This window comes from Apis laboriosa, unplaced genomic scaffold (genome assembly GCF_014066325.1).
Source record: "Apis laboriosa isolate Shangri-la unplaced genomic scaffold, ASM1406632v1 scaffold1_cov151, whole genome shotgun sequence".
Lineage (NCBI taxonomy): Eukaryota > Metazoa > Arthropoda > Insecta > Hymenoptera > Apidae > Apis > Apis laboriosa.
Window position 1 is genome coordinate 440,372 of NW_025222279.1, and position 26,651 is coordinate 467,022.

Here is a 26,651-nt window from a genome sequence, read left to right on the forward strand (position 1 = left end):
AAATTGATTATTTACAATTAAATATCAATCAATGTCTTGAAAAACATATTAGAATTGAATTTTATTTTAGCATTGGAAGTACCACCGCAACAGAACCCTTGTGAACCATCTCCTTGTGGTCCAAATGCGCAATGTCAAGTTATCAATAATTCCCCATCGTGTTCTTGTTTGCCAGAATTCACTGGTTCACCACCCAATTGTAGACCAGAATGCATAAGCAATAGCGAATGTCCAAGTAACTTAGCATGTATCAATCAGAAATGTAGGGATCCTTGTCCAGGTTCCTGTGGTGAAAATGCTATATGTAATACAGTATCTCACACACCAATGTGTACATGTTCCTCAGGATACACTGGAGATCCATTCACTCAGTGTATCTTGCAACAACGTAAGAATTTCATTCTCTTTTTCCATAACTCTTTTTCAAAACGATATTTAAGTTAATAAATTAATTATAAAACTTTTTAGTTATCCCAATGTATATTCCTCAACCCTGTGTACCATCTCCTTGTGGAGCAAACGCGATCTGCAAGGAACGAAACGGAGCAGGATCATGCTCTTGCTTGCCAAACTACATAGGTAACCCCTATGAAGGTTGTCGGCCGGAATGTGTGTTAAATTCAGACTGTATACCAAGCAAGAGCTGTGTTCAATTTAAATGCGAGGATCCTTGTCCCGGTACATGTGGTCAGAATGCAGTTTGTCAAGTGATCAATCATGTGGCTACTTGCAATTGCTTGCCTAGATTTACTGGAGATCCTTTCAGATTCTGTAGAGAAGAAGAGATAGGTATGTGAAGGAAAAATATCTCTTACAGACAAAGATTTTATGAAAACTTTTTATCCAAAACAGTCACTTTACCGAGCGTGAAAAATCCTTGTCAACCATCACCTTGTGGAGCAAACAGCGTCTGTAAAGAGAACAATGGACAAGCAGTGTGCTCGTGCTTGCCTGAATTCCGTGGTTCTCCACCAGGATGTAGGCCAGAATGCGTGGCCAGCGCAGAATGTCCTTTTGATCGAGTTTGCATGAATCAGAAGTGCATCGATCCTTGTCCTGATCCTTGTGGAAGAAACGCGGTTTGCAGAGTTATCAATCGTAATCCTATCTGTTCTTGTCAGCAAGGATTTACCGGAGATGCTTTCACTATCTGTTTCCCTGTTCCACGTTCGTATGGATTTATTATCGTTATGAATTTATTTTAAAAAAAGAAAATTTTATAACTTTACTTAATTATTTTTCTTAAATTCTGTAGGTCCATCACCAGAGTCTTTAACACCTATGCAAGATCCTTGTCTTCCATCTCCTTGTGGTCCATACTCGCAATGTCGAAATATCGGAGGAAATCCCTCTTGTTCTTGTTCACCATCTTATATCGGTGTTCCACCAAATTGCAGACCAGAGTGCACGATAAATGCAGAATGTTTGAGTGCACTCGCTTGTATTCGCGAGAAGTGCTCTGATCCTTGTCCAGGATCGTGTGGTGTTGGTGCGCAATGCACTGTTCTTAATCATGTTCCAATTTGTTCTTGTCTTGAGGGATATACTGGAGATCCATTTAGCAGCTGTATTCCGAAACCATTTATATGTAAGAATTTTTTTTTAATTTAAAATTGGCTATTCATAGAATGGTTTCAGAATAAAATTTAGATTTGGGTAATTTTATTTTACAATTTTTTATAAAATAATCAAAATCAAAATTGTTATTATATTCTGATCATATTCTTTCTATTTCTTCTTATTCAAAAATTCAAAAATATCTGAAATCATCAAGAATATACTTTTAAATTCTTATATAACTACTATTAACAACTTCAATTTATACATAGCCGAAGAACCAGTGTTAGATCCTTGCAATCCCTCACCATGTGGAGCAAACGCGCTTTGTCGCGATGGCTCTTGCACGTGTCTTCCGGAATTCCAAGGTGATCCTTATAGTGGTTGCCGACCAGAATGTGTGATGAATACTGACTGTGCCCGTGACAGAGCATGTATAAGAAACAAATGCATAGATCCATGCATAGGAACTTGTGGACAAAACGCACAATGCCAGACGATTAATCACATTCCCATGTGTAGTTGTCCTACTGGCATGTCCGGAAACGCTTTTGTTTCCTGTTCTGCAGTTCAGGGTACAATATATTAAATCTTCATTAATTTCCACAAAATTTAAAATTGAAAATATTAAATTTAAATTGTTCTACTTTTTCATTAGAAGATACAATACAGAATCCTTGTTCTCCATCACCTTGTGGACCAAATAGTCATTGCCAAGAAGTAAATGGAATCGCAGTTTGCAAATGTATAGAAGGTTTTATGGGCAATCCGCCCACTTGTCGGCCAGAATGTGTCGTTAGTTCAGATTGCGAGCTTTCCAAGGCTTGTGTCAATCAGAAATGTAGAGATCCTTGTCCCGGAAGTTGTGGTGTGAGAGCAGAATGCTCCGTGGTCAATCACAATCCTATTTGCAGGTGTCCTCAAGGTTTGAGCGGTGATCCTTTCGCTGCTTGTACTGTTATAGGTGAGACATTAGTCATTAAAACTGAACAAAATATCGTTTAAAGTCTTTTTTATTTTATTGAATTCGTTTCACAGTTGAAACATCTCCAGAACCGATCAATCCGTGTTATCCATCACCTTGCGGTCCAAACGCTCAATGTCAAGTTGTGAATCAAGCACCCTCATGCTCGTGTTTGCCAGAATTCACGGGATCCCCGCCAAATTGTAGACCAGAATGTGTTAGCAATAGCGAATGTTCAATTCGACAGGCTTGTATTAATCAGAAATGCAAAGATCCATGTCCTGGTTTGTGCGGAGCTAACGCTGAGTGCAGCGTGTTCAGTCATACTCCGATTTGTTCTTGTCGTACAGGATTCACTGGAGATCCTTTTGTTCAATGCAGTCCTCTTCAAAGTAAGTTTGTCCCTTTCGATTTTATTTTTAATACTGAAAGTCGAATTTTTTATGATTTTTAATTCACAAGATTTTTAAGTTTTTATAAACTTTTTTTTTCAATTTCATTTGATTTTCTACATTTATAGTTGCTGAAGAAAGACCTTCACCTTGTACACCAACACCATGTGGTGCAAACGCGGTTTGCAAAGAATCAGGAAATGCGGGTGCTTGCTCCTGCTTGCCTGATTACATAGGAAACCCTTACGAGGGTTGCAGACCAGAATGCGTCGTCAATTCAGATTGTACAGCGAATCTCGCATGCGTAAGATCCAAGTGCCAGGATCCTTGTCCAGGTGCTTGTGGTCCGAATGCCATGTGCAATGCTGTGAACCACTTGCCAGTATGCATTTGTATACAGGGATATACGGGAGATCCATTTAGATATTGCAATTTGAGTCCAAGTAAGGATTGATTATATTTATTTTTTGAGAAATTCAAATGATGTAGATATTAAAGAAAAATCGAAGAATGAGATATTTTTATTTGACTTCATCGAATATCATGTAGAATCTATTAGTTATCCTGTGAAATTTTTAAAAATGTATCTTCTATGTCATCTGAATATATTTTCAAATACTTTAAGTTTCATACTCATTCAAAAATCTACATCATTTGATAATTACATTTGCCAAATCTATCATTCTTCTATTATATTCTAGAAGAAGATGTGATAATGAATCCTTGCAATCCTTCACCTTGTGGACCAAATAGCGAATGTCGTGTGAACAATAATCAAGCAGTCTGTTCTTGTAAATCATTTTACCTTGGCAGTCCACCTAATTGCAGACCAGAATGCGTAGTTAGCACTGAGTGCTCTCTGACACGAGCCTGTGTTAATCAGAAATGCATAGATCCGTGTCCCAATTCATGTGGCGTGAATGCCAATTGTAGGATTATTAATCACAGTCCTATTTGTTTCTGCAACAATGGATACACTGGAGATCCTTTCACTGCCTGTTTCCGTGCTCCTGGTACGGAATAAATATTTTTATAAAAACAATTAGTATTTTATTCTACAATAAGTATTTTTTAAATTCATTGGTCATATTTTTAAAAGTTCCTCCAGAAACTGCACCAACAGTGCAAAGAGATCCGTGTTCGCCATCACCATGTGGACCTAATGCAATTTGCCAGAATGTAGGTCAAACTCCAGCTTGCACTTGTTTGTCAAACTATCGTGGCAGTCCACCAAACTGCAGACCAGAGTGTACGATCAATTCTGAGTGTCCTAGTAACCAAGCATGTATCCAAGAAAGATGTAAAGATCCCTGTCCAGGTTCATGTGGTTTCAATGCTCTGTGTACTGTATTTAATCACGTTCCTATGTGTTCATGTATCGAAGGATATACTGGTGATCCTTTTAATCAATGTAGTCAACAAGTGAAACCTCGTAAGTATTCATTTTCTAAAAAATTTCTTCAGTAGGTATCGATCAATTAGATTAAAATTAAATTCTTTACATCAGCTGAACCAGTAGAGACAGATTTATGTAATCCATCTCCCTGTGGACCTAACGCTCAATGCGATAATGGAATCTGTTCTTGTCTGTCCGATTATTATGAAGATTCGACTATTGGTTGTCGACCAGAGTGTGTACTTAACAATGATTGCCCTAGAGACAAAGCTTGCATGAGAAACAAATGCGAGGATCCTTGCATTGGAACGTGTGCCAATGATGCAATTTGTAATGTAATTAATCATGTACCAATGTGCAGTTGTCCACCTGGTTTCGAAGGAAATGCATTTGCATTCTGTCGTCCTGCTATAGGTATTTTATTATCATAATTTTCCATTAAATTTGGTGAAAAGAATTAATTGATCAAACTTTTCACAAATTATTATATTTCGACAGCCGATGTTCCATCTAATCCGTGCAGTCCATCACCTTGCGGGCCTAATAGTCAATGTCGATCGAATAATGGTCAAGCAATTTGTAGTTGTGTGCCAGGTTATTTAGGAAATCCACCAAATTGTCGTCCAGAGTGTATAATTAGTTCTGAGTGTCCACCAAATGAAATTTGCACGAATCAGAAGTGTAGAAATCCTTGCATCGGCTCGTGTGGTTTGGGAGCTCGTTGCACAGTTGCAAATCGTAATCCGATTTGCCATTGTCCTGAAGGATTCACGGGTGATCCATTCGTTAGATGTCTTCTACTTCGTAAGTTTCCTTTTTTAATTATCATACGAATATTCTAGAAAGATTCAGTTTTTAATATTTCAATGAAATTTATAGCATCAGTTCCACCAGAACCGATAAACGTTTGCCAACCTTCACCTTGTGGACCCAATTCTCAGTGTCAAATATCAGAAAATTCACCTTCCTGCATATGTTTGCCTGATTTTATCGGTTCTCCACCGAATTGCAGACCTGAGTGTATCAGCAATAGCGAGTGTCCGAGTTATCAAGCTTGTATAAACCAAAAATGTAAAGATCCTTGTATTGGTTCATGTGGAGAGAATGCACAATGTCGTACTGTCAGTCACACGCCTATGTGCTATTGTGAAACCGGTTACACTGGTGATCCATTCACGCAATGCTTCATTAAGCCCAGTAAGCTTTCCAAATTTACTTGAAATTTTTATTAATATTATTAGATTGTTGCAAAAAAATATAAAATATATTTAAAATAATGTCATCATCAATTAAATGTTATTATTTCATTCAAAACGTAATATTTAAAAAATTTTCTAAAATTTTTTTGTAGCCATCTAATAATTTATTATCTAAAAATTTAACAGTTGGAATTCGCTTCTATCAAAAAAGATTAATTGACAGCATTCATTACAATTTTAGTCGAGGATACATCGATAAAAGTAAATCCATGCTTACCTTCTCCTTGCGGGCCTAATGCGAGATGCACCGAAAGAAATGACGTAGGCTCTTGCGCGTGTCTCCCGGGTTATATAGGAAATCCGTACGAGGGATGCAGACCAGAATGCATCCTAGACTCCGATTGTTCACCCACTCGTGCCTGCATCAATTTAAAATGTATCGATCCGTGTCCAGGAACGTGTGGAACCAATGCAGAATGCCGCGTAATTAATCATCGAGGTTCTTGCACCTGTTTCTCCGGTTATACTGGTGATCCCTATCAATATTGTTCTATCCAACCTATTGGTAAGTCCAGATTGGTCTTAATCTTCTATCAATCATCGCAGAAAGAAATTATTCGATGCGAAATCCTTCAGTTTCTGAAGTCTCCTCAAGCGATCCGTGTACAAATGGCCAATGCGGTCCTAATAGTCAATGCAGGGTGATTAATCAAGTGGCTGTTTGCTCATGCATGCCGAATTATATTGGTACTCCTCCGGCTTGTAGACCGGAATGTGTTACCAGCTCGGAATGTACTATTGACAAAGCGTGTGTAAATCAGAAATGCGTAAATCCGTGCCCTACCTCTTGTGGAAAGAATTCTGATTGCAGAGTGATCAATCATGCACCTCTGTGTAATTGCATGAGAGGATACACTGGTGATCCGTTCTCTGTCTGTTTTCCTGTTCCATGTAAGTAGAGAGTACTGTATTTGATTTTCTATATTTTTCTTGAATCAATTGATAACAAACTATTAAACAATGGCTGTCAAATATAATTACGATAGAATTAAATTTTATTATATTATATTTTCGTATTTCTAGTGACACCACCTGTTCAATTTGATCTTGTACCGAAAGATCCTTGCATTCCATCTCCTTGTGGTGCTTATTCAGAATGTCGAAACATTGGTAGTATACCATCCTGTTCCTGTTTGGCCACATATATCGGAAACCCACCGAATTGTCGACCAGAATGTACTATAAATTCAGACTGTCCTCCAAATCAGGCTTGCATGCAACAAAAATGCAGGGATCCTTGTCCTGGATCTTGTGCTCCTTTAGCTCAATGTTCCGTTGTCAATCATATACCAACTTGTTCTTGTTTGTCTGGTTATACTGGAGATCCTTTCACCAATTGTTTTGTTCAATCAAGTAAGATGAAAATTTTAAATCGTTTTCTGTAAGATTTCTGTAAGTTTTTTTTATATCCATTATATTAAATTATTACTATTAGCACTACCTATTGAAACTGATCCATGTGCATCTTCACCTTGTGGAACAAATGCACGCTGTGATAATGGCATTTGCACTTGTTTGCCCGAATATTCTGGTGATCCATACGCAGGTTGCAGACCTGAATGTATTCTAAGCAACGAGTGTCCAATTAACAGAGCTTGCGTTAGAAATAAATGTATCGATCCCTGTGTTGGTGTTTGTGGACAGAATGCATTGTGCAATGTGTTCAATCATGCACCTATGTGCAGTTGTCCTCCGGGAATGTCAGGAAACGCTTTCGTACTCTGTTTGCCTCTTCAAGGTATGTCAAACACCTGAACAGAATTTTTTGACTTATATATTAGATAAAAGAATCGTTATAATATAATTTTTGAAATAATTTTAGCAATCGAAATCAGTGATCCTTGCAATCCATCACCTTGTGGTCCTAACAGTCGATGCAGACAAAATAATATGCAAGCTACATGCTCTTGCATAAGTGGATACATAGGAGCACCTCCTACTTGTAGACCAGAATGTGTGGTTAGTTCTGATTGCCCATTAAATGAAGCTTGCATTAATCAAAACTGTAGAAATCCTTGTGAAGGAGGCTGTGGATTAAATGCACTTTGTAATGTCGTGAATCACAATCCTATATGCTCATGTAAGGAAAGGATGACTGGTGATCCTTTCCTCAGATGTTATCCAATACGTAAGCATCACGAAAATCATAATAAAATAGATCTGATTTTTTATTTTTTAATCAAGATTAATTGATTTTTTATAAATATTAAAGCTGAAAGACCTCCAATTCCGATCAATCCTTGTCAACCATCTCCTTGTGGACCAAACGCGGAGTGCCAAGTGCTCAATGATCAACCATCCTGCTCATGTCTTCTAGAATTTATAGGATCACCACCTAACTGTCGCCCAGAGTGTGTCAGCAATAGCGAATGTCCTAATCGATTAGCATGCATCAAACAAAAATGTCAAGACCCTTGCATAAATTCTTGTGGAGTGAATGCGATTTGTAATGTGGTTAGTCACACTCCAATGTGCGCTTGTATTGATGGTTACAGTGGGGATCCATTTACACAATGTGTTCCACAGCAATGTAAGAATTGATATTCATTTTATTTAATATCTTCTATATAGAATTTCTCAGGAAGAATTGGTACAATCAAGCAGAAAGCTTTTCAAAATGAATGTAAATTGGATAAAAAAATTTTATCATCTTCTGCCTGATTATGCCTCTTTTGCAGATATACGTATTTTAAAGCCAAAATGTAATCATGAATTGTTTTCAATCTTTTTAGTTGATGATGAAAGTAATAAACCAGATCCTTGCACTCCATCCCCATGTGGATCAAATGCAATCTGTCGAGTTCAACAAAATACAGCTTCCTGTTCCTGTCAAGATGATTATATTGGAAATCCTTACGAGGGATGTAGACCCGAATGTACCCTAAGTTCAGACTGTCCATCCAATCAAGCTTGCTTTAGATCTAAATGTAGAGATCCTTGTCCTGGAACTTGTGGTCCAAATGCTCAGTGTTATGTTATCAATCACGCAGCCGTTTGTAGCTGTCTTGAACGATACACTGGTGATCCTTTCAATTACTGCAATCTCATCACAGAACGTAAGATAAATTTAAAAATTCAATTTGAGAGAAATTATATCTTGAAGATGAGAAATGATATTGTATCTAATATTGTATAATTTTTTGTATAAATATGTCTTCTTGCAGAACCTAAACCTAATCTCGCTAATCCTTGTGAGCCAACACCTTGCGGACCTTATAGTCAATGTAGAGAAATCAATGGTCAAGCCACATGTTCTTGTCTTCAAACTTATATAGGTGTACCTCCTAATTGTAAACCAGAGTGTACAATTAGTTCTGATTGCTCGTTGAATCTGGCTTGTAAAAATAATAAATGTATTGACCCATGTCCTGATTCTTGTGGTCAACAAAGCACTTGCAGAGTCGTAAATCATAGTCCTATTTGCAGTTGCAAACCAGGCTTCACTGGTGATCCCTTTACATACTGTTTCTTCAATCCACGTAAGCTTTGAATAATTTTTTTCAGAATATCATTTCAATATTTATAATCAAAGAAATTTCATAATGATTATATGGAATTTTAGCTCCATCCGTTATCGAGACACCTATAGATCCATGTATCAATTCACCTTGCGGACCCAATTCTCTGTGTCGCAATGTTAATGGCTCTCCTTCATGCTCTTGCATGCTTAATTATATCGGTGCGCCACCGAATTGTCGTCCAGAATGTGTCATCAACATGGATTGTCCCAGAAATCAGGCTTGTATTCGCGAGAAATGCCAAGATCCTTGTCCAGGATCCTGTGGAATTAACAGTGTTTGTACCGTATACAATCATATTCCTGTTTGTACATGTTTAGAAGGATACACGGGAGACCCTTTCAATAGTTGTCAACTCAAACCAATAAGTAAGTTACATTAAACACCTAGAATTGATAAAATTTGAACAATATGAGATAATATCTCATAAATATATGATGTTGAAACAGAAGTAGAAGAACCTGTGATAGATCCATGCAGCAAATCTCCTTGTGGTCCCAATGCTCAGTGTGATAATGGCATTTGCACTTGCTTACCAGAATATTTCGGCAATCCATACATCAATTGTCGACCAGAATGTGTATTAAGTATAGACTGTTCAAATGACAAAGCATGTATAAAGAACAAATGCGTGGATCCTTGTCCTGGAGCTTGTGGTCAGAATGCTCAATGCAATGTTATCAATCACATACCCATGTGTAGTTGTCCCTCTAATACTGGAGGAAATGCTTTAATAGTATGTTCACCTGTGCAAGGTATATATTCATTTAGATAATTATAATTCATAATTTTCTCCAGTTAATTATTATTTATAACAAAAGATGATTATAACAATATTAATTATTGAATCATAGTTCCTGCAAAAACAAAACCATGTAATCCATCCCCATGTGGACCAAACAGTATATGTAGAGAGGTGAATGATCAAGCTGTATGCACTTGTGCTCCAGAGTATCTTGGAACTCCACCTTTGTGCAGGCCAGAATGCTTGATTAGTTCAGATTGTCCTCAGAATCAGGCTTGCTTGAATCAGAAATGTAAAGATCCATGTATTGGAACATGTGGTATTCAAGCAATCTGTTTAGTAGTGAATCATAATCCTGTTTGCTCTTGTCCAGAAGGATATACAGGAAATCCGTTCATCAGATGCGAGATCAGTAAGAAAATGAATGAAATCTTTAAAAATTCTACAAATCAAGTTGTACAAAAATTTGATTTTTTTTTAGAATTAGATTTATTAAACAAAGAATTCTTAAGAATATTAAATAATTCCTAAAGGATTTTAAGGAATTTCATTTGTAAACAAAATTTGCTTAAAATTCTTAATCTAATAATCAATAATAGAATTTTAAAATAAAATTACATAATAAAAATTCCCCATTTATAGAAAAAATAATAGCGCCTACGAACCCTTGTCAACCATCACCCTGCGGCCCATATTCCCAATGTCAAGTGATCAACGACACCCCATCTTGCAGCTGTCTGTCTGAATATATAGGCGCTCCGCCAAATTGCAAACCTGAGTGCATATCGAACTCCGAGTGCCCCAGCCACCAAACCTGTATTCGACAAAAGTGCAGAGATCCTTGTCCAAATCTCTGTGGAGAGAGTGCAGAATGCCACGTAACTTATCACGTACCAAACTGTGTTTGTCCTAATGGTTTCACCGGAGACCCTTATACACGTTGCACGATAATAAGTAAGAAACGAACTCCTTAATAAGGAGAGACAAACTCAAGTTATCATTTAGATGAAACTAATTCTGATTTTTAACTGTTCTAGCTCGCGAACCAGAACCCTCACCCTGCGCTGAAGGCACTTGTGGCACAAATGCTTTGTGCAGAGAACGAGACAGTATCGGCATTTGTTATTGCCCCCCTGAATACGTTGGCAATCCATATGTAGGCTGTAGACCCGAATGTGTGATTAACCCTGATTGTCCATCCAACAAAATGTGCGTTCGAAACAAATGCCAAGATCCTTGTCCTGGAGCCTGCGGCTGGAAAGCCGAGTGCTCAGTGGTTAACCATCTGCCTTTCTGCAATTGCCCATCAGGATTCACTGGCGACCCGCTTGTCGCATGCAGTGTAGCTCGTAAGTGGAATCCAACCCTATTTCACAGATATTTCATTCATATTCTTTTAAATTTTTTTCTGCATGTTGCATTTATATCGGAAAAAAAATTTTTACCTTTCGTCTAACTTATATTTTTATATTATATCTTTTATATTGATCTATCATATATTTTTGGAATTAAAAACTTCGATTATGTTTTTACATTCCAAAATATAATCGAATTCAACTTGTTTCCCCAATAGTAGTGTCGCAAGATGTGGATATGTGCAGCCCATCACCTTGCGGACCGAATAGTCAGTGCAAAGAGATATCCGGTCAGGCTGTGTGCTCATGCCTACCAACTTATGTAGGCACCCCTCCTGGATGCAGACCAGAATGTGTAGCTAGCTCCGAATGTCCCACCCAGCTCGCGTGCAAGGATTACAAATGCATAAATCCGTGTCCAAGTCCTTGCGGCCTGAACACCAAATGCGTAGTTGTGAATCATAGTCCCATCTGTAGTTGCATGCCCGGATACAGTGGAGATCCATTCACTACTTGCACACCGATTCCACGTAAGAGTAAAATCCATAACTACCTAAAAAAATTCACGAGTATTCATATAATTCACACAAAAAAAGTGAAAAATTTATCGTTCTTTACTTTTTCTTTACCCTACTTTTTTTATTTCCTATTCTTAATATTTTATGATATGATAATAAAATATATAAAATAATAATATATAAAATAATCCTCGCTTTTAGCTGTCACAATCCCTGGCCCAATGAAGAAAGACCCCTGTGTGCCATCCCCATGTGGTAGTTTCGCCCAATGTAGAAACATTCGCGATTCAGCAGCATGCAGCTGCTTAGAAGGTTACACTGGTCAGCCACCGAATTGCAGACCCGAATGCACGATCAATTCCGAATGTCAAAGCGACATGTCTTGTGTCAACATGAAATGCAGAGATCCTTGTCCCGGTTCCTGTGGTCTTGCTGCTATTTGCACAGTGGTTAACCACATTCCCATATGTAATTGCCCCGAAGGTTTCACTGGAAATCCATTCACTCTCTGTCAATTGCTACCAGCCACACGTAAGAAACCTATCCAACATTCATTTAATCATTTGCATTTGAAGGATATCTTTAGTCTCATTTCAATTCATTTCATTTTACAGCCATTATGTCAACACCAATAGAAGATGAATGTTCTTTGTCACCCTGTGGACCTAATACAGAATGCTTAAAAGGTGTTTGTACGTGCCTGTCAGAATTCCAAGGAAACCCATATCTAGGATGTCGACCCGAATGCGTGTTAAACACTGACTGCCCTCGCGATAGAGCTTGTTTGCGGAACAAATGTATGAATCCTTGTCCCGGAACCTGTGGTCTAAATGCCATTTGCGCGGTTATCAATCATGTGCCTATGTGCAGCTGTCCCGGAAATATGACTGGCAATGCGTTTAGTCAATGTACTCCCTTACAAGGTAGTCAACGATCATAATACTGTTACAAGAAAAAAATTTTTGGATTTATAACCCGTGTAATTTTGAAGTGATTGAATAATGTATATGGATCCCTAATCAAATTTTCTTTTTGCTTTTATCAGATATAATACCCATCAATCTATGTAGCCCAACACCCTGTGGACCCAATAGCGAATGCAGAATCGTAAACAGTCAAGCAGTTTGCTCATGCATCAAAGGATTCTTAGGAAGCCCACCCACCTGTAGACCCGAGTGCATTGTGAGCACAGATTGCCCGCAGAACGAAGCCTGTAATAATCAGAGATGCACAAACCCGTGTCCAGGAACATGTGGAATCGGAGCCAAGTGCAACGTCGTCAACCATAATCCCGTATGCAGTTGCCCATTACGTTTCACAGGCGATCCATTTGTACAGTGCATGCCTTTCTGTAAGAATTCATTTTCTCCCTGATTATTCTAATTAATTCTCATTTTACTTGTTAATTATCAAGATTATTTATGACTCTACATTTTTTTATGTCTTGCATTTTTATTTTAGTGGAAGAACCTGCGATAGATCCATGTAAGCCATCTCCTTGTGGTCCAAATTCTCAATGTCAGGTGATCAACGATTCTCCCTCTTGTTCATGCTTGCCAGAATTCTCTGGCAGTCCACCCAATTGTCGTCCAGAATGCATTAGTAACACTGAATGCCCTAGTCAATTAGCTTGTATCAATCAGAAATGTAAAAATCCTTGTATTGGATCTTGTGGATCTGGTGCTGACTGCCATGTCATCAGTCACACTCCCATGTGTACTTGTTTGAGCGGATACACAGGCGATCCGTTCTCACAGTGCATTTTTAAAGAACGTAAGATTCTCAAGAGAAAATTTGTCTACTTATATTTTTAAGCATATCATTAACGTCATAATCCAATTTTACAGCTACAATTCCATTGTCCATGCCCATTGATCCCTGTAACCCGTCCCCTTGTGGTTCAAACGCTATTTGTAAAGAATTAAATGGAGCTGGTTCGTGTACCTGTATTTCTAATTACATCGGAAATCCATACGAGGGATGTCGACCAGAGTGTTTGTTAAATTCTGATTGTCCTGCTAATCAAGCTTGCATGAATAGCAAATGTCAAGATCCTTGTCCAGGAATCTGTGGTCGTAACGCAGAGTGTCATGTTATCAATCACTTACCAGTGTGCGAATGTTATCCTGGTCACACTGGTAATGCATTTGTCCTGTGTTCACTTATGCTGCCAGGTATATTTTATAAAAGAATATTGTGGAAGAAGAATATTATGAAAGAAGATTCTTAAAAAAGATTATTAAATATTCCCTTACAGAAGTCGATCAAACGATCAGTCGACCTTGTAATCCATCTCCCTGTGGACCTAACAGTCAATGCAGACCAATCAATGGACAATCTGTGTGTTCGTGTTTGCCTGATTTCATAGGAAGTCCACCATCCTGTAAACCAGAGTGTACGATTAGTACAGAATGTGCGCCAAATCTAGCTTGTATCAATAAAAAATGCAGTGATCCTTGTCCTGGATCATGTGGTTCGAATACCAGATGCGAAACTATTAATCACAAAGCCATTTGTGCTTGTCAACCTAGTTTCACTGGCGATCCACTCGTTGCTTGTTTCGAAATGATGAGTAAGTTCCCCAAAATTCACAAACGCATTTATAAAAAATAATTATTCTATTGATTTCATTGCAATGTTCATTTCAGTGGAAAGACCATCTCCCTTACCACCAATATATGAGAATCCTTGTATACCATCCCCTTGTGGACCATATTCAGAATGTCGTAATGTAAATGGTCAGGCTTCTTGCGCCTGTTTATCAGAATATATGGGTACACCGCCTAATTGTAGACCAGAATGTATAAGGAATTCAGAATGTCCTAGCAATCAGGCTTGCATTCAAAAGAAATGTCGTTATCCTTGCGAAGGAGTTTGTGGTGTAGGTGCCCAATGTACTGTAACTGATCACATACCCATTTGTACATGTCCCAAAGGATTATCTGGTGATCCTTTCGTCAAATGTTCGCTTGCTCCAGGTACAAATTATTTAGTTATATCAAGATTTTATACTAGCATTATTATTTAATATTTAATTTGGTTATTACTTAATAAATTTATACAATTAGTGATACAGGAAAAACCTGCGGATTTTTGTGTCAATTGTGGTACAAATACGCAATGTATCAATGGAGTTTGTATCTGTCTACCAGAATATCAGGGAGATCCATATTTGGGTTGTCGTCCAGAGTGTGTTTTGAACTCAGACTGTCCCAGAGATAAAGCTTGTATTAAGAGCAAGTGCAATGATCCATGTGCAGGCACTTGTGGCCAAAATGCATTATGTTCCGTAGTAAATCATATTCCAGTTTGCACTTGCCCATCTGGAACTTCAGGAAATGCATTTGTAGTCTGTTCTACCATTCAAGGTACAATTGATTGATTCAATGATTATTCAATTTTTCCACAATGATTCCATATTTTATTGAAATTACTTTTGATATTTAAATAGTGCAAACACCGAAAGATCCATGCAACCCATCACCCTGTGGACCCAACAGCCAATGCAGAAAAATAAATGATCAAGCAATTTGCTCTTGCATCCCTGGTTATCTAGATACGCCACCGAATTGTAGACCAGAATGTATTCTTAGTTCAGATTGTCCGTCCAATATGGCTTGTAATAATCAAAAATGCATTGATCCTTGTCCAGGAACTTGTGGAATAAGAGCTGAATGTGTGGTCGTGAATCACAACCCGATTTGTAGTTGCCCATCTGATTTGGTAGGCGATCCTTTTAGAATATGTCTCAGAAAACGTGAGTATATTTTTTTAATCGCAAGAAACAATTGATTAATTTCTTAAACAAAAAAGATTATTTATATTAAATTTTCTTTAATAGCCGAAGAACCCCAAGTCTTAAACCCATGCGTTCCATCACCTTGCGGTCCAAACAGTCGATGTCAAGTCATAAATGAATCACCTTCATGTTCTTGTTTGCCTGAATTCCTCGGTTCTCCACCAAATTGCAAGCCAGAATGCATTAGTAACAGCGAGTGTTCCACTCATTTGGCTTGTATAAATCAAAAGTGTCGCGATCCTTGTCCTGGTTCCTGTGGTTCCAATTCTGAATGCAGAGTGATTAGTCATACGCCTATGTGTGTATGCTCGTATGGTTTCATTGGCGATCCTTTCATACAGTGTGTTCCAAAACCAGGTAAAAATTATAAAATTATTATTAGTTATTGTAATATTTTTAACAAATGATACAAAAAAAATTATTTAAAATTTAATAGTCTTTGAAGATACCATAGAAAAACCTACCCCATGTGTTCCGTCACCCTGTGGCTCTAACGCAGTGTGTAATGAGTTAAACGGTGCAGCATCCTGCAAATGTCTTTCTGATTACATTGGCAATCCCTACGAAGGCTGTCGACCAGAATGTATTATTAATTCCGATTGTACAGCTGATCTGGCTTGTGTTAGATCTAAATGTCAAAACCCTTGTCCAGGATTCTGTGGATATAATGCTATTTGTCAGGTTGTTAATCATGCACCTCTGTGCACTTGCCAGCCTGGATATACAGGAGATCCATTCGTTCAGTGCAATGTTATTCAAGAGTCACGTAAGTCTAATAATTTTGAAGTAATTTCTGAGGAAATCAGAAATTTAGATTCTATGATGTAAATATTCTTATAGCAAAACCAGCTGATCCTTGTAGTCCATCTCCTTGCGGTTTGAACAGTCAATGTCGCGTATCTAACGAACAAGCTATCTGTTCTTGTTTGCCTGCCTTCATGGGAACTCCACCAATGTGCAGACCAGAATGTACAGTTAGTTCCGATTGTGCGACGAATCGTGCTTGTAAGAATCGCAAATGTATAGATCCTTGTCCAGGAATTTGCGGTATCAATGCTAGATGCGAGTCTATCAATCATAGTCCGATTTGCAGTTGCAATATGGGTTATACTGGTGATGCTTTTGTCAGATGTTTCAAAGTTCCAAGTGAGTAAATTGGTCTCAATTTTGGCAAAAATCTTTAAACAGTTTTTGAATCTATAAGAATAAGTTTTGATTACAACAAGAACTTTGCTCTTATTTTATTTTTCTTTAGCTGTTCAAATTGGTAGTTCAGACGAACCAATTAATCCTTGCGTGCCTTCACCATGTGGTCCATTCTCTGTCTGTCGCATTGTTGGAAACGCGGATTTACCAAGTTGTACTTGTATGGAGAATTATATAGGAACTCCACCGAATTGTCGACCAGAATGCACCATTGATTCAGAATGTGCCAGTAACAAGGCTTGTCTCAGACAAAAATGTACAGATCCTTGTCCAGGTTCCTGTGGTACAGGAGCTCAATGTTTGGTAGTGAATCATATGGCTGTATGTACTTGTCCTAAAGGTTATACAGGAGATCCATTTGTCAATTGCTTCCTTCAACCTCCTCGTAAGCATTTTTCTAGATGAAATAGGAAAAAATTATTTTGAGACAAGATTTAATTATATTTTTTCTGATAGCTTCATCACCGGTTCTTCAAGATGCTTGTAATCCTTCACCATGCGGATCAAACGCAATGTGTCGCAATGGTGTATGCAGCTGCTTACCAGAATATCACGGTGATCCATATTACGGATGTCGTCCAGAATGTGTTCAGAATCCAGATTGTCCTTTAGATAAAGCTTGCAATCGTAACAAATGTTTCGACCCTTGTACCGGCATTTGTGGTCAGAACGCCGAGTGTGTCGTAATAAATCACACTCCTATGTGCAGTTGTCCCGATGGCATGTCAGGAAATGCGTTTATGGCGTGTTATCCGGTTAAAGGTAAAATTATTTAATTATTAAAGGAACTATTAATTATATTAAATTTTTCGAAATAGTTCCTTTTGAATGGATTAAAAAAATATCATTTGTATTGCAGACCCAGTGATAGTACAACCTTGCAACCCATCACCCTGTGGTCCCAATAGTAGGTGTCAAGACATTAATGGACAGGCAGTTTGTTTCTGTGCCCCTGGTTACATAGGAAACCCACCAGCTTGTCGACCAGAATGTATAGTTAATAGTGATTGTTCGTTAAATGAAGCTTGTGTGAATTTGAAATGTAGAGATCCATGTCCTGGATCCTGTGGAGTATCAGCTCGATGTCAAGTGGTCAATCATAATCCCATTTGCAGTTGTCCTTCGGCATTTATTGGCGATCCTTTTATCCGTTGCTTACCTAGACGTAGGTATTCTTTATGTTTGATTCATTTCAAGATATTCTTCTCAAATAATAAAAATTTAATTATTAAATTTCTTTAAAAGCCGAAGAACCTGTGTTATCAACTAATCCATGTCAATCATCATCGTGCGGTCCAAACGCAAACTGTCAAGTTATTAACAATTCACCATCCTGTTCGTGCAAACCAGAATTTATTGGTACTCCACCAAATTGCAAACCAGAGTGTATCAGTAATACCGAATGTGCTAGTCATATGGCGTGTATCAATCGCAAATGTAGAGATCCTTGCCCTGGTTCCTGTGGTCCTAATGCGGAATGTCACGTAGTAAATCACATTGCATCATGCATATGTATTAAGGATTACACTGGAGATCCATTCGTTCAATGTGTTCCCAAGCAACGTAAGTGTACGCTATTAATTTATAATAGAGAACAAAAAATCAAATTGAGTTAATTTTGTTGTTTTTTTAGCGGATACAAGTATAGCACCTAGACCTTGTGAACCTTCTCCATGCGGAGCTAATGCAATTTGCCGAGAGCAAAATGATCTTAGCTCTTGCACTTGTTTACCCGAATACATCGGTAATCCTTACGAAGGATGCCGACCAGAATGCATTCGTTCCTCAGATTGTCCCTCCCATTTGGCATGCATTAGATCTAAATGTCAGAATCCTTGTCCCGGTTCTTGCGGAACTAACACCAATTGTCAAGTGGTGAATAATTTACCTGTATGCACTTGCATTCCGCAATATACTGGTGATCCATACGTAAACTGTGTATACAAGATTTCACCAAGTGAGTAAATTTAATAAGTTAAAATTATTTATTTTCAAATGCACATTAAATATAAATATTTTTCAGCCGAAGAAGAAGAACGAGATGTTTGTCAACCATCTCCTTGCGGTCCGAATAGTCAATGTCAAAATGTAAATAGTCAAGCAGTATGTTCCTGCTTACCTCAATATATAGGAACTCCACCAAATTGTAGACCAGAATGTGTCGTGAATTCGGAATGTAATTCGAATCTCGCGTGTATCAATCAAAAATGCAAAGATCCTTGTCCTGGCACATGTGGGACGAATGCACAATGCAAAGTAATTCATCATAGTCCCATTTGTAGTTGTGGAAATGATTTTACAGGAGATCCTTTTGTTCACTGCTTCCCTGCTCCATGTAAGCTAAGATTAAATTTTATTTATATATAATTTTTATAAAAAGATATTCGTTGCGTTCGATTGCAATAATATTTACTTCACAGTGCCAAAGCCGGAAGAACCATATCCGAAAGATCCATGTGTTCCATCACCTTGTGGTCCAAACGCGATGTGCAAAGCCATAGGAGAAACTCCAGTCTGTACTTGCATGAACAATTATATCGGAGTTCCACCGAATTGCCGACCAGAATGCTCTATTAATTCGGATTGCATAGCAGATAAGGCATGCATTCAGGAGAAATGTAGAGATCCTTGTCCAGGATCTTGTGGCTTGAATGCACGTTGCACAGTTATAAACCATACACCAGCTTGTACTTGTCCTGAAGGATATTCCGGTGATCCATTCATCAATTGTTCGCCAACTACATTTAGTAAGGAGTGAAACAACCGATGGATTCTTTTGAAATTCACGTTCAAAATTTATATATTGATTTTTCAGTTTCAGAACCTCCATCAAATCCATGTAAGCCATCACCATGTGGACCAAATGCACAGTGCAATAATGGTGTTTGTACTTGCATACCTGGCTATCTAGGTGACCCATACACTATATGTCGACCTGAATGTGTAATCAACACAGATTGTTCCCGAAACGAAGCTTGCATATTGCACAAATGCAGAAATCCTTGTGTAGGAACTTGTGGAATAAATGCAGAGTGTAACGTAGTCAATCATCTACCGATGTGCAACTGTCCTAGGAATATGACGGGCAATGCATTCGTTTCGTGTATCCCTCTTCGAGGTTGGTTCTTTAATCTCTTCCCTTTATTCTATATTTTCGATGATTCTTATTGCCATGTTAAATTAATATTTAAAAATTTGTTATGGTAGAACCTACTATAATTGATCCATGCAATCCATCTCCTTGCGGTCCGAACAGTCATTGTCGATCTTCCAATGGCCAAGCTGTTTGTAGTTGTGTTACTGGATTTAAGGGATCACCACCATCTTGTAGACCAGAGTGTATCGTTAGTACTGATTGTCCGCGTAATAGAGCTTGCAGTAATCAGAAATGCATCGATCCTTGTCTTGGTACTTGTGGATTATCTGCCCAGTGTTCTGTGATCAATCATAATCCCGTATGCAGCTGTTTCGAGCAATATACTGGAAATCCATTCGTACAATGTATCCCGCAAAGTAAAATTTTTTTATTCTTCCAGAAAATTTTTTTAACGATATTGATGAAAAATCCTCTTAATATTGGAATTTATTTTTAGCAAAACAACCGGATATTCCAGTGAATCCTTGTCAGCCATCACCTTGCGGTCCCAATGCTCGATGTCAGATGATCAATAATGCACCTTCGTGTTCTTGTCTCCCTGAATTTATAGGAACTCCGCCAAACTGCAGACCTGAATGCGTGAGCAATTCAGAATGCCCAACGCAACAGGCTTGCATTAATCAAAAATGCAAAGATCCTTGTCCTGGATCCTGTGGTAGGAACACCGAATGCAGAACTATTAGTCACACTCCTATGTGTACTTGTGCTAATAACTTCACCGGAAATCCGTTTATTCAATGTACACCTCAACCAAGTAAGATTTTCCCTTTAATTATTGATTTATAAATTTAAATCAAAAGATCGGTATCATTTTTTTTATTTTTTTATTTTTTTATTCATAGTCGAAGATATACAAAGAGTCAACCCGTGTCAACCATCTCCTTGTGGTCCAAATGCTATTTGTCGCGAATCTTATGGTTCACCTCAATGCACTTGTTTGCCCGATTTCTATGGAAATCCGTATGAAAATTGTAGACCGGAATGTGTTATTAATACCGATTGTCCATCCAACCGTGCTTGTATAAGAAACAAATGTCAAGATCCTTGTCCAGGAACTTGTAGTTTTAATGCCGATTGCAATATAATCAATCATATTCCAATATGCAGTTGTAAACTGGGTTACACTGGTGATCCATTTAGATATTGCAGTATACTCGAACAACTTCGTGAGTTTTTTCACAAATTATAAGAAACACTAATCAGTTGCACTAGACACAATCTGATGATAATATGTTTTATCAGCCATACTAAGTCCCACAAATCCATGCGACCCATCACCGTGCGGACCTAACAGTCGATGTCGCAATATGAACGGTCAGTCCAGTTGCTCTTGCCTTCCCAATTTCAAGGGAACTCCTCCATTATGTAGACCAGAATGCGTAGTTAGCACGGAATGTGCTAGCAATAAAGCTTGCATAAACCAAAAATGTATAGATCCATGTTCCGGAGTTTGTGGAATAAATGCGAAATGCGAAGTCTTCCATCATAGTCCTATTTGTAGCTGTGATATTTCTCAAACCGGAGATCCATTTGTAAGATGCTTTGACATGACCAGTAAGTGAATTATTTGAAAGAATCTCACTTCTAATCATATTCATTTGGAATTATTTTCAGGGATATATTTTTTAATTTGCATACGTTTTTTTAGCACCCGTACCACTTTTACCCATAAACCCTTGCGTTCCATCACCTTGCGGTCCATTTTCGCAATGTCAAGATATAGGAGGCATATCATCCTGTTCTTGTTTGCCCAATTATGTTGGTTCAGCTCCCAATTGTCGACCAGAATGTTCCATTAACTCGGATTGTACCAGTAATAAGGCTTGTGTAAGAGAAAAATGTAAAGATCCATGTCCAGGATCTTGTGCAACGAATGCACTATGCAGCGTCATTAATCACACACCTGTTTGCACTTGTCCCAAAGATTACACAGGAGATCCTTTCACTAATTGCCAACCAATTTTAACATCCACACGTAAGAATATTTCCGATATAATTTATTAATTATTAAATTTTAATAATGTCAATAATTGATTTGATTCGATATGAATAACAGCTATCGTCCCAGTTCAAACAGATCCATGCCATCCATCACCTTGCGGTCCAAACGCCATCTGTCGAAATGCTATGTGCAGTTGTATAAACGAGTATCATGGCGACCCTTACCAAGGTTGTCGACCAGAATGCGTGCAGAATTCGGACTGTACTTATGATAAAGCTTGTTCCAACAATAAATGCGTGAATCCTTGTACCAAAGTCTGCGGTCAAAACGCAGAATGCACTGTGATCAATCATATCCCTACTTGCAATTGCTTGAAAAATTATGAAGGAGATCCATTTAACCTCTGCAAACCTGTCCGAAGTGAGTGGAACTACCTACATTGATTGATCCTAAAGAGAAACTAAATTTCAAATGCTCATTGATGTTCTATATGTCACTTTACGATAGAACGTACGAAACCTTGCGAACCCTCACCCTGTGGACCTAACAGCATTTGTCGCGAGTTTAGTGAGCAAGCTTCTTGTACCTGCCTACCTGGATATTTCGGAATTCCACCCAGCTGTAGACCTGAATGTTTGGTGAACTCTGACTGTGAACAAAATAAAGCTTGCGTGAATCAGAGATGCCAAAATCCGTGCGACAATACTTGCGGACAAAGTGCGTTATGTATCGTACGAAACCACAATCCTATTTGCAGTTGTCCTGTTCAGTATTCCGGTGACCCGTTTGTCAGCTGTTTCCCTATGAGTAAGTAATGCATGCTTGGATCGGTGTTGTCTATGAATTTCTTCCTTTTTTGAATTTTGTGAACGTTCTTATTGCAATAGAGAATATTTTTAAATTTTGACTATGTTTCTCTTAAAATTTGACTATGTTTTATTCCCATGAATAGCTCAATTCTCATCCTCAGACAGCGCTAATTTATATCTCAAAATTTCTAACAAAAATAGATTACAATGTTTAACCTGTAATAAACTTTTGTCAACGAACAGCACCACAATACGAAGAGGCTAGTCAGAATCCGTGCAAACCCTCGATATGTGGACCGAATTCTCAATGCACAGTAACACAAGACAATAAAGCTTCTTGCGCCTGTATGCCCGAGTTTATAGGCTCACCTCCCAATTGTAGACCTGAATGTCTCGTGAACAGCGAATGTCCTAGCAACCAGGCGTGCGTTAAACAGAAGTGTACCGATCCTTGTACCGGACTCTGCGGCTTTAATGCCCTGTGTCAAGTTACCCAGCATTACATCCACTGTATGTGTTCCGAGGGATACACCGGGGATCCGTTTGCTATTTGTACCGTGATCAAGAGTAAGAAATAATTCCATGAGAATAATCGAAAAAATATAATAAATAAATATTAAAAAGAAATATTAACAACCAAGAATAAGAGATGAACTTTCGCGATTTTTCATTTTTTTTTTATGAAGATACTAATGAATTTTTAATTGAATTTTTTTAATAGATACAAACTTTAGTTTTGTATATATTGTATATAGAGATTGTATGATACATTATAAAAAAAATTGCATGTTGATTATAAATAGTTGAGCAGCCTTCTTCATACACATTCGTCATTTTCTCATATACTTTTCACGATTTCTCTAACAAATAATTTCTATTCGCGTTCTTGTACAGTTCTTAATGTTCTTTTATTTTTTTGTAAATTAACTCTTGTAACTTTTCACGATCATGCAAATTTTTTAACGTAAATCACTAAACAAATCATTTCTGAAATAAAATATTAATATTTTTGGATTTTTATTTTATAGCTCCAGAAGAACCACCTACATCGCTGAAACCCTGCAGTCCTTCACCGTGTGGAATCAACGCTTATTGCAGGGAAAGACAAAATACGGCGTATTGTGAATGTTTGCCAAATTTCCGCGGAAATCCTTATGAAGGCTGTCAACCTGAGTGTTTGACCAACACTGACTGTCTGAAATCGCAAGCTTGCGTCAAGACTAAGTGTCAGGATCCTTGTCCTGGTACTTGTGGCGTTGGTGCGATCTGTACAGTCTCTAATCACATTCCTATTTGCTCTTGTCCTCTGCCTACTATCGGCGATGCGTTTACGATCTGTCAAGCCATTCCTGAAGGTATTTTAATTTTATATAAATAATAAATTTTATATGATTACCTTTTTAAAGATTTCTTGGAAGGGAAATTAATATTATAATTATCATAAGTCGCAATCATTTATCATAAACCATAAATTACAATTATAGTTATTACATACAATTAAAAGAATTTTTATCAAAAAATCAAAAAAAATTTTCATTCTTCATTTTAATCATAATAAAAATATCATATTTATACTAGGTCCAAAAGAAAGAGATCCTTGTTCTCCATCACCATGCGGTCCCAATACTATTTGCGAAAAAATCGGCGATACAGCAGTCTGCAAATGTTTACCTGGTCTCCAAGGAATTCCTTCTAGTATAACAGGTTGTCATCCAGAATGTGTGATTAGTTCAGATTGTCCAGGAGATAAAGCTTGCATCGGTAACAAATGCGTGAATCCTTGCACACAAAATGTGTGCGGTATCAAGGCCACATGTAAAGCCATCAACCACAGTCCTCTGTGTAGTTGTTCACCTCCTTTAATTGGCAATCCATTCGACGAATGTATTATCCAAATTGGTAATTACACGATATTCATATTCGTTATTTTAATATTTAATTTCTTACGAATCTTTATGCTATTAATTTCTTTGTAATTTAAATTTTTTTATATTAATTTATTTTGTTTGTTTCAGAAACTAATCCTTGTAGTCCATCTCCATGTACTTATAATGGGGAATGTAAAGTTCGAAATGGCATCGCGATATGCATATATCCAGAATGTGTTATTAATTCCGATTGTCCACGAGATAAGGCTTGTTTCGGCCAGAAATGTAAAGATCCTTGCATTGGTGCTTGTGGTATCAATTCATTGTGTCAAACAGTGAATCACAAGCCTGTTTGCTCATGTCCAATTGGATTCACTGGAAATGCTCGTATACAGTGTACCATTCCAACGATCGAAGGTGACTTATTTGATTTTAAAATTTTTAACAAAAAAAAAATGCTTTAATAAACTTAATTAAAATATCAAAACACATGCAGAACCAGTTCCAGAATGTATTCATAATTCCGAATGCCCGAACGATAAGACTTGCTACAACCAGAAATGCATTGATCCTTGCACACTCGATTCTTGCGGTTTCAACAGCCGTTGCCACGTACAATTACATCGAGCTGTGTGCGTATGCAACGAAGGGTTCACCGGCAATCCTCAGCAATATTGTGGTGAAAGTAAGTTTAAATTTTGGCTTTTCAAATCCATATCAAAAATGAGAATTTTATCGAATGAATTGAAATGTCTAATATTCATACTATAATAGATATAGATAATGTATTAATATTTTAAATTTTCTTTATGCAGTTGGTTGTCGTGGTGATAGTGATTGTCCATTAACACAATCCTGTGTTAACAACGAATGTATAGACACTTGTTCTGTGACCCAGTGCGGAATTAATGCATTTTGCGAATCAGATGGATATCATAGACCAAGATGTTACTGTCCTGATGGATATTTAGGAAATCCATATCAAGCATGCGAAAGATCAGAATGCGTAACCGATAATGATTGTCCATCTTCTTTATCATGTCGCGATTCAAAATGTATAAATCCTTGTGATTGTCCACTATCTGCACAATGTCATGTGATTAATCATCGACCAATCTGTCGTTGTCCTCCTGGTTATGTAGGCAATCCTTACACCTCGTGTCTGATCGGTAATTATAATTATTTTCTATTTTTGTGAATATAATTTAGATTTATATACAATAAATTATAAATGAACTATTGTTATAGAACCGATTGAACAACAGCCTCAATGTCAAGTTGATGGAGACTGTCCAAGTAAATTGGGCTGTTTCAGTGGTGTTTGCAAAGATCCATGTGTTGAAAGTAAACCTTGCATTGCTGGAGCAAAGTGTTCTGTTGTGAATACTTTGCCAATGAGGACTATGATTTGCGAATGTTTACCAAACTTTGCTGGCGATGCAACTGTCGCTTGTATTCCTGGTAAATATAGAAATTTTTTATTCAATTTTAGTTTTTCATTTAATTTTATTTTCAAGTAAAATAAATAATTTTAAATAAATATTCTTTTTTCTTAGTGGATAAACAAATCGAAGCTATCTGTAAAGCTAACTCTCAATGTGCTTCAAATATGTCATGTCTGAATGAAAGATGTATCAATCCATGCATTATCAATCCATGTGCTTCGAATGCGGAATGTTTAGTCCAAAATCATTATCGTCAATGTCATTGTTCGCGTGGCCATGCTGGTGATCCATTTGTAAATTGTTACAGAGGTAATTGCAAAATGAAAAATGAATAACGAGCAAAAAAGATATTATTATGTTTTTTAACAAAATTTTCATGTTTGTTGCAGATACTGATTCATTTCCAGAATGCACATCAAATCTTGATTGCGCACCTAATGAGGCCTGTATTAATGAATTATGTCAAAATCCATGTGTCAGCACGCAATGTGGTCTGAACGCGGAATGTCTCACTGTTAATCATCATCCAACTTGTCATTGTAAGCAAAACTTCGCGGGAGATCCACAAATACAATGTTTCAGACGTAAGTTGAGACTGTTTATTATGAGAGAATGACAATATAATTCATAATGACAATTATAATTCATAATGACATTCAAAAAAATATAATATTCAATATAATATTTTATTTTACTATTATTACTTAAAATATTTCTTTGC

General features: G+C 37.4%; 1 protein-coding gene across 1 annotated transcript in view; it reads left to right on the top strand.

Moving 5' to 3' along the window:
• LOC122712328 overlaps positions 1-26,651 on the top strand; it is a 113,863-nt gene that overhangs the window by 79,563 nt on the left and 7,649 nt on the right. The window contains exons 95-157 of the mRNA XM_043931885.1: positions 71-388; positions 469-789; positions 853-1,167; positions 1,256-1,588; positions 1,830-2,132; positions 2,216-2,521; positions 2,596-2,913; positions 3,042-3,356; positions 3,615-3,926; positions 4,013-4,345; positions 4,421-4,723; positions 4,808-5,113; positions 5,189-5,506; positions 5,750-6,073; positions 6,145-6,459; positions 6,592-6,921; positions 7,004-7,306; positions 7,391-7,696; positions 7,781-8,098; positions 8,301-8,624; positions 8,733-9,047; positions 9,131-9,454; positions 9,536-9,841; positions 9,941-10,243; positions 10,474-10,785; positions 10,869-11,180; positions 11,405-11,716; positions 11,906-12,235; positions 12,319-12,627; positions 12,750-13,055; positions 13,166-13,477; positions 13,552-13,878; positions 13,962-14,276; positions 14,353-14,682; positions 14,773-15,072; positions 15,156-15,461; positions 15,546-15,860; positions 15,940-16,269; positions 16,344-16,649; positions 16,759-17,094; positions 17,166-17,471; positions 17,569-17,874; positions 17,955-18,272; positions 18,343-18,666; positions 18,733-19,044; positions 19,130-19,456; positions 19,531-19,827; positions 19,917-20,222; positions 20,303-20,620; positions 20,709-21,032; positions 21,109-21,420; positions 21,515-21,841; positions 21,923-22,228; positions 22,316-22,615; positions 22,861-23,184; positions 23,646-23,972; positions 24,196-24,516; positions 24,633-24,902; positions 24,982-25,170; positions 25,301-25,654; positions 25,734-25,946; positions 26,042-26,239; positions 26,320-26,514. Coding sequence (XP_043787820.1) covers positions 71-388; positions 469-789; positions 853-1,167; positions 1,256-1,588; positions 1,830-2,132; positions 2,216-2,521; positions 2,596-2,913; positions 3,042-3,356; positions 3,615-3,926; positions 4,013-4,345; positions 4,421-4,723; positions 4,808-5,113; positions 5,189-5,506; positions 5,750-6,073; positions 6,145-6,459; positions 6,592-6,921; positions 7,004-7,306; positions 7,391-7,696; positions 7,781-8,098; positions 8,301-8,624; positions 8,733-9,047; positions 9,131-9,454; positions 9,536-9,841; positions 9,941-10,243; positions 10,474-10,785; positions 10,869-11,180; positions 11,405-11,716; positions 11,906-12,235; positions 12,319-12,627; positions 12,750-13,055; positions 13,166-13,477; positions 13,552-13,878; positions 13,962-14,276; positions 14,353-14,682; positions 14,773-15,072; positions 15,156-15,461; positions 15,546-15,860; positions 15,940-16,269; positions 16,344-16,649; positions 16,759-17,094; positions 17,166-17,471; positions 17,569-17,874; positions 17,955-18,272; positions 18,343-18,666; positions 18,733-19,044; positions 19,130-19,456; positions 19,531-19,827; positions 19,917-20,222; positions 20,303-20,620; positions 20,709-21,032; positions 21,109-21,420; positions 21,515-21,841; positions 21,923-22,228; positions 22,316-22,615; positions 22,861-23,184; positions 23,646-23,972; positions 24,196-24,516; positions 24,633-24,902; positions 24,982-25,170; positions 25,301-25,654; positions 25,734-25,946; positions 26,042-26,239; positions 26,320-26,514 — 19,401 coding nt within the window. The remainder of the gene's footprint in view (positions 1-70; positions 389-468; positions 790-852; positions 1,168-1,255; positions 1,589-1,829; positions 2,133-2,215; positions 2,522-2,595; positions 2,914-3,041; positions 3,357-3,614; positions 3,927-4,012; positions 4,346-4,420; positions 4,724-4,807; positions 5,114-5,188; positions 5,507-5,749; positions 6,074-6,144; positions 6,460-6,591; positions 6,922-7,003; positions 7,307-7,390; positions 7,697-7,780; positions 8,099-8,300; positions 8,625-8,732; positions 9,048-9,130; positions 9,455-9,535; positions 9,842-9,940; positions 10,244-10,473; positions 10,786-10,868; positions 11,181-11,404; positions 11,717-11,905; positions 12,236-12,318; positions 12,628-12,749; positions 13,056-13,165; positions 13,478-13,551; positions 13,879-13,961; positions 14,277-14,352; positions 14,683-14,772; positions 15,073-15,155; positions 15,462-15,545; positions 15,861-15,939; positions 16,270-16,343; positions 16,650-16,758; positions 17,095-17,165; positions 17,472-17,568; positions 17,875-17,954; positions 18,273-18,342; positions 18,667-18,732; positions 19,045-19,129; positions 19,457-19,530; positions 19,828-19,916; positions 20,223-20,302; positions 20,621-20,708; positions 21,033-21,108; positions 21,421-21,514; positions 21,842-21,922; positions 22,229-22,315; positions 22,616-22,860; positions 23,185-23,645; positions 23,973-24,195; positions 24,517-24,632; positions 24,903-24,981; positions 25,171-25,300; positions 25,655-25,733; positions 25,947-26,041; positions 26,240-26,319; positions 26,515-26,651) is intronic.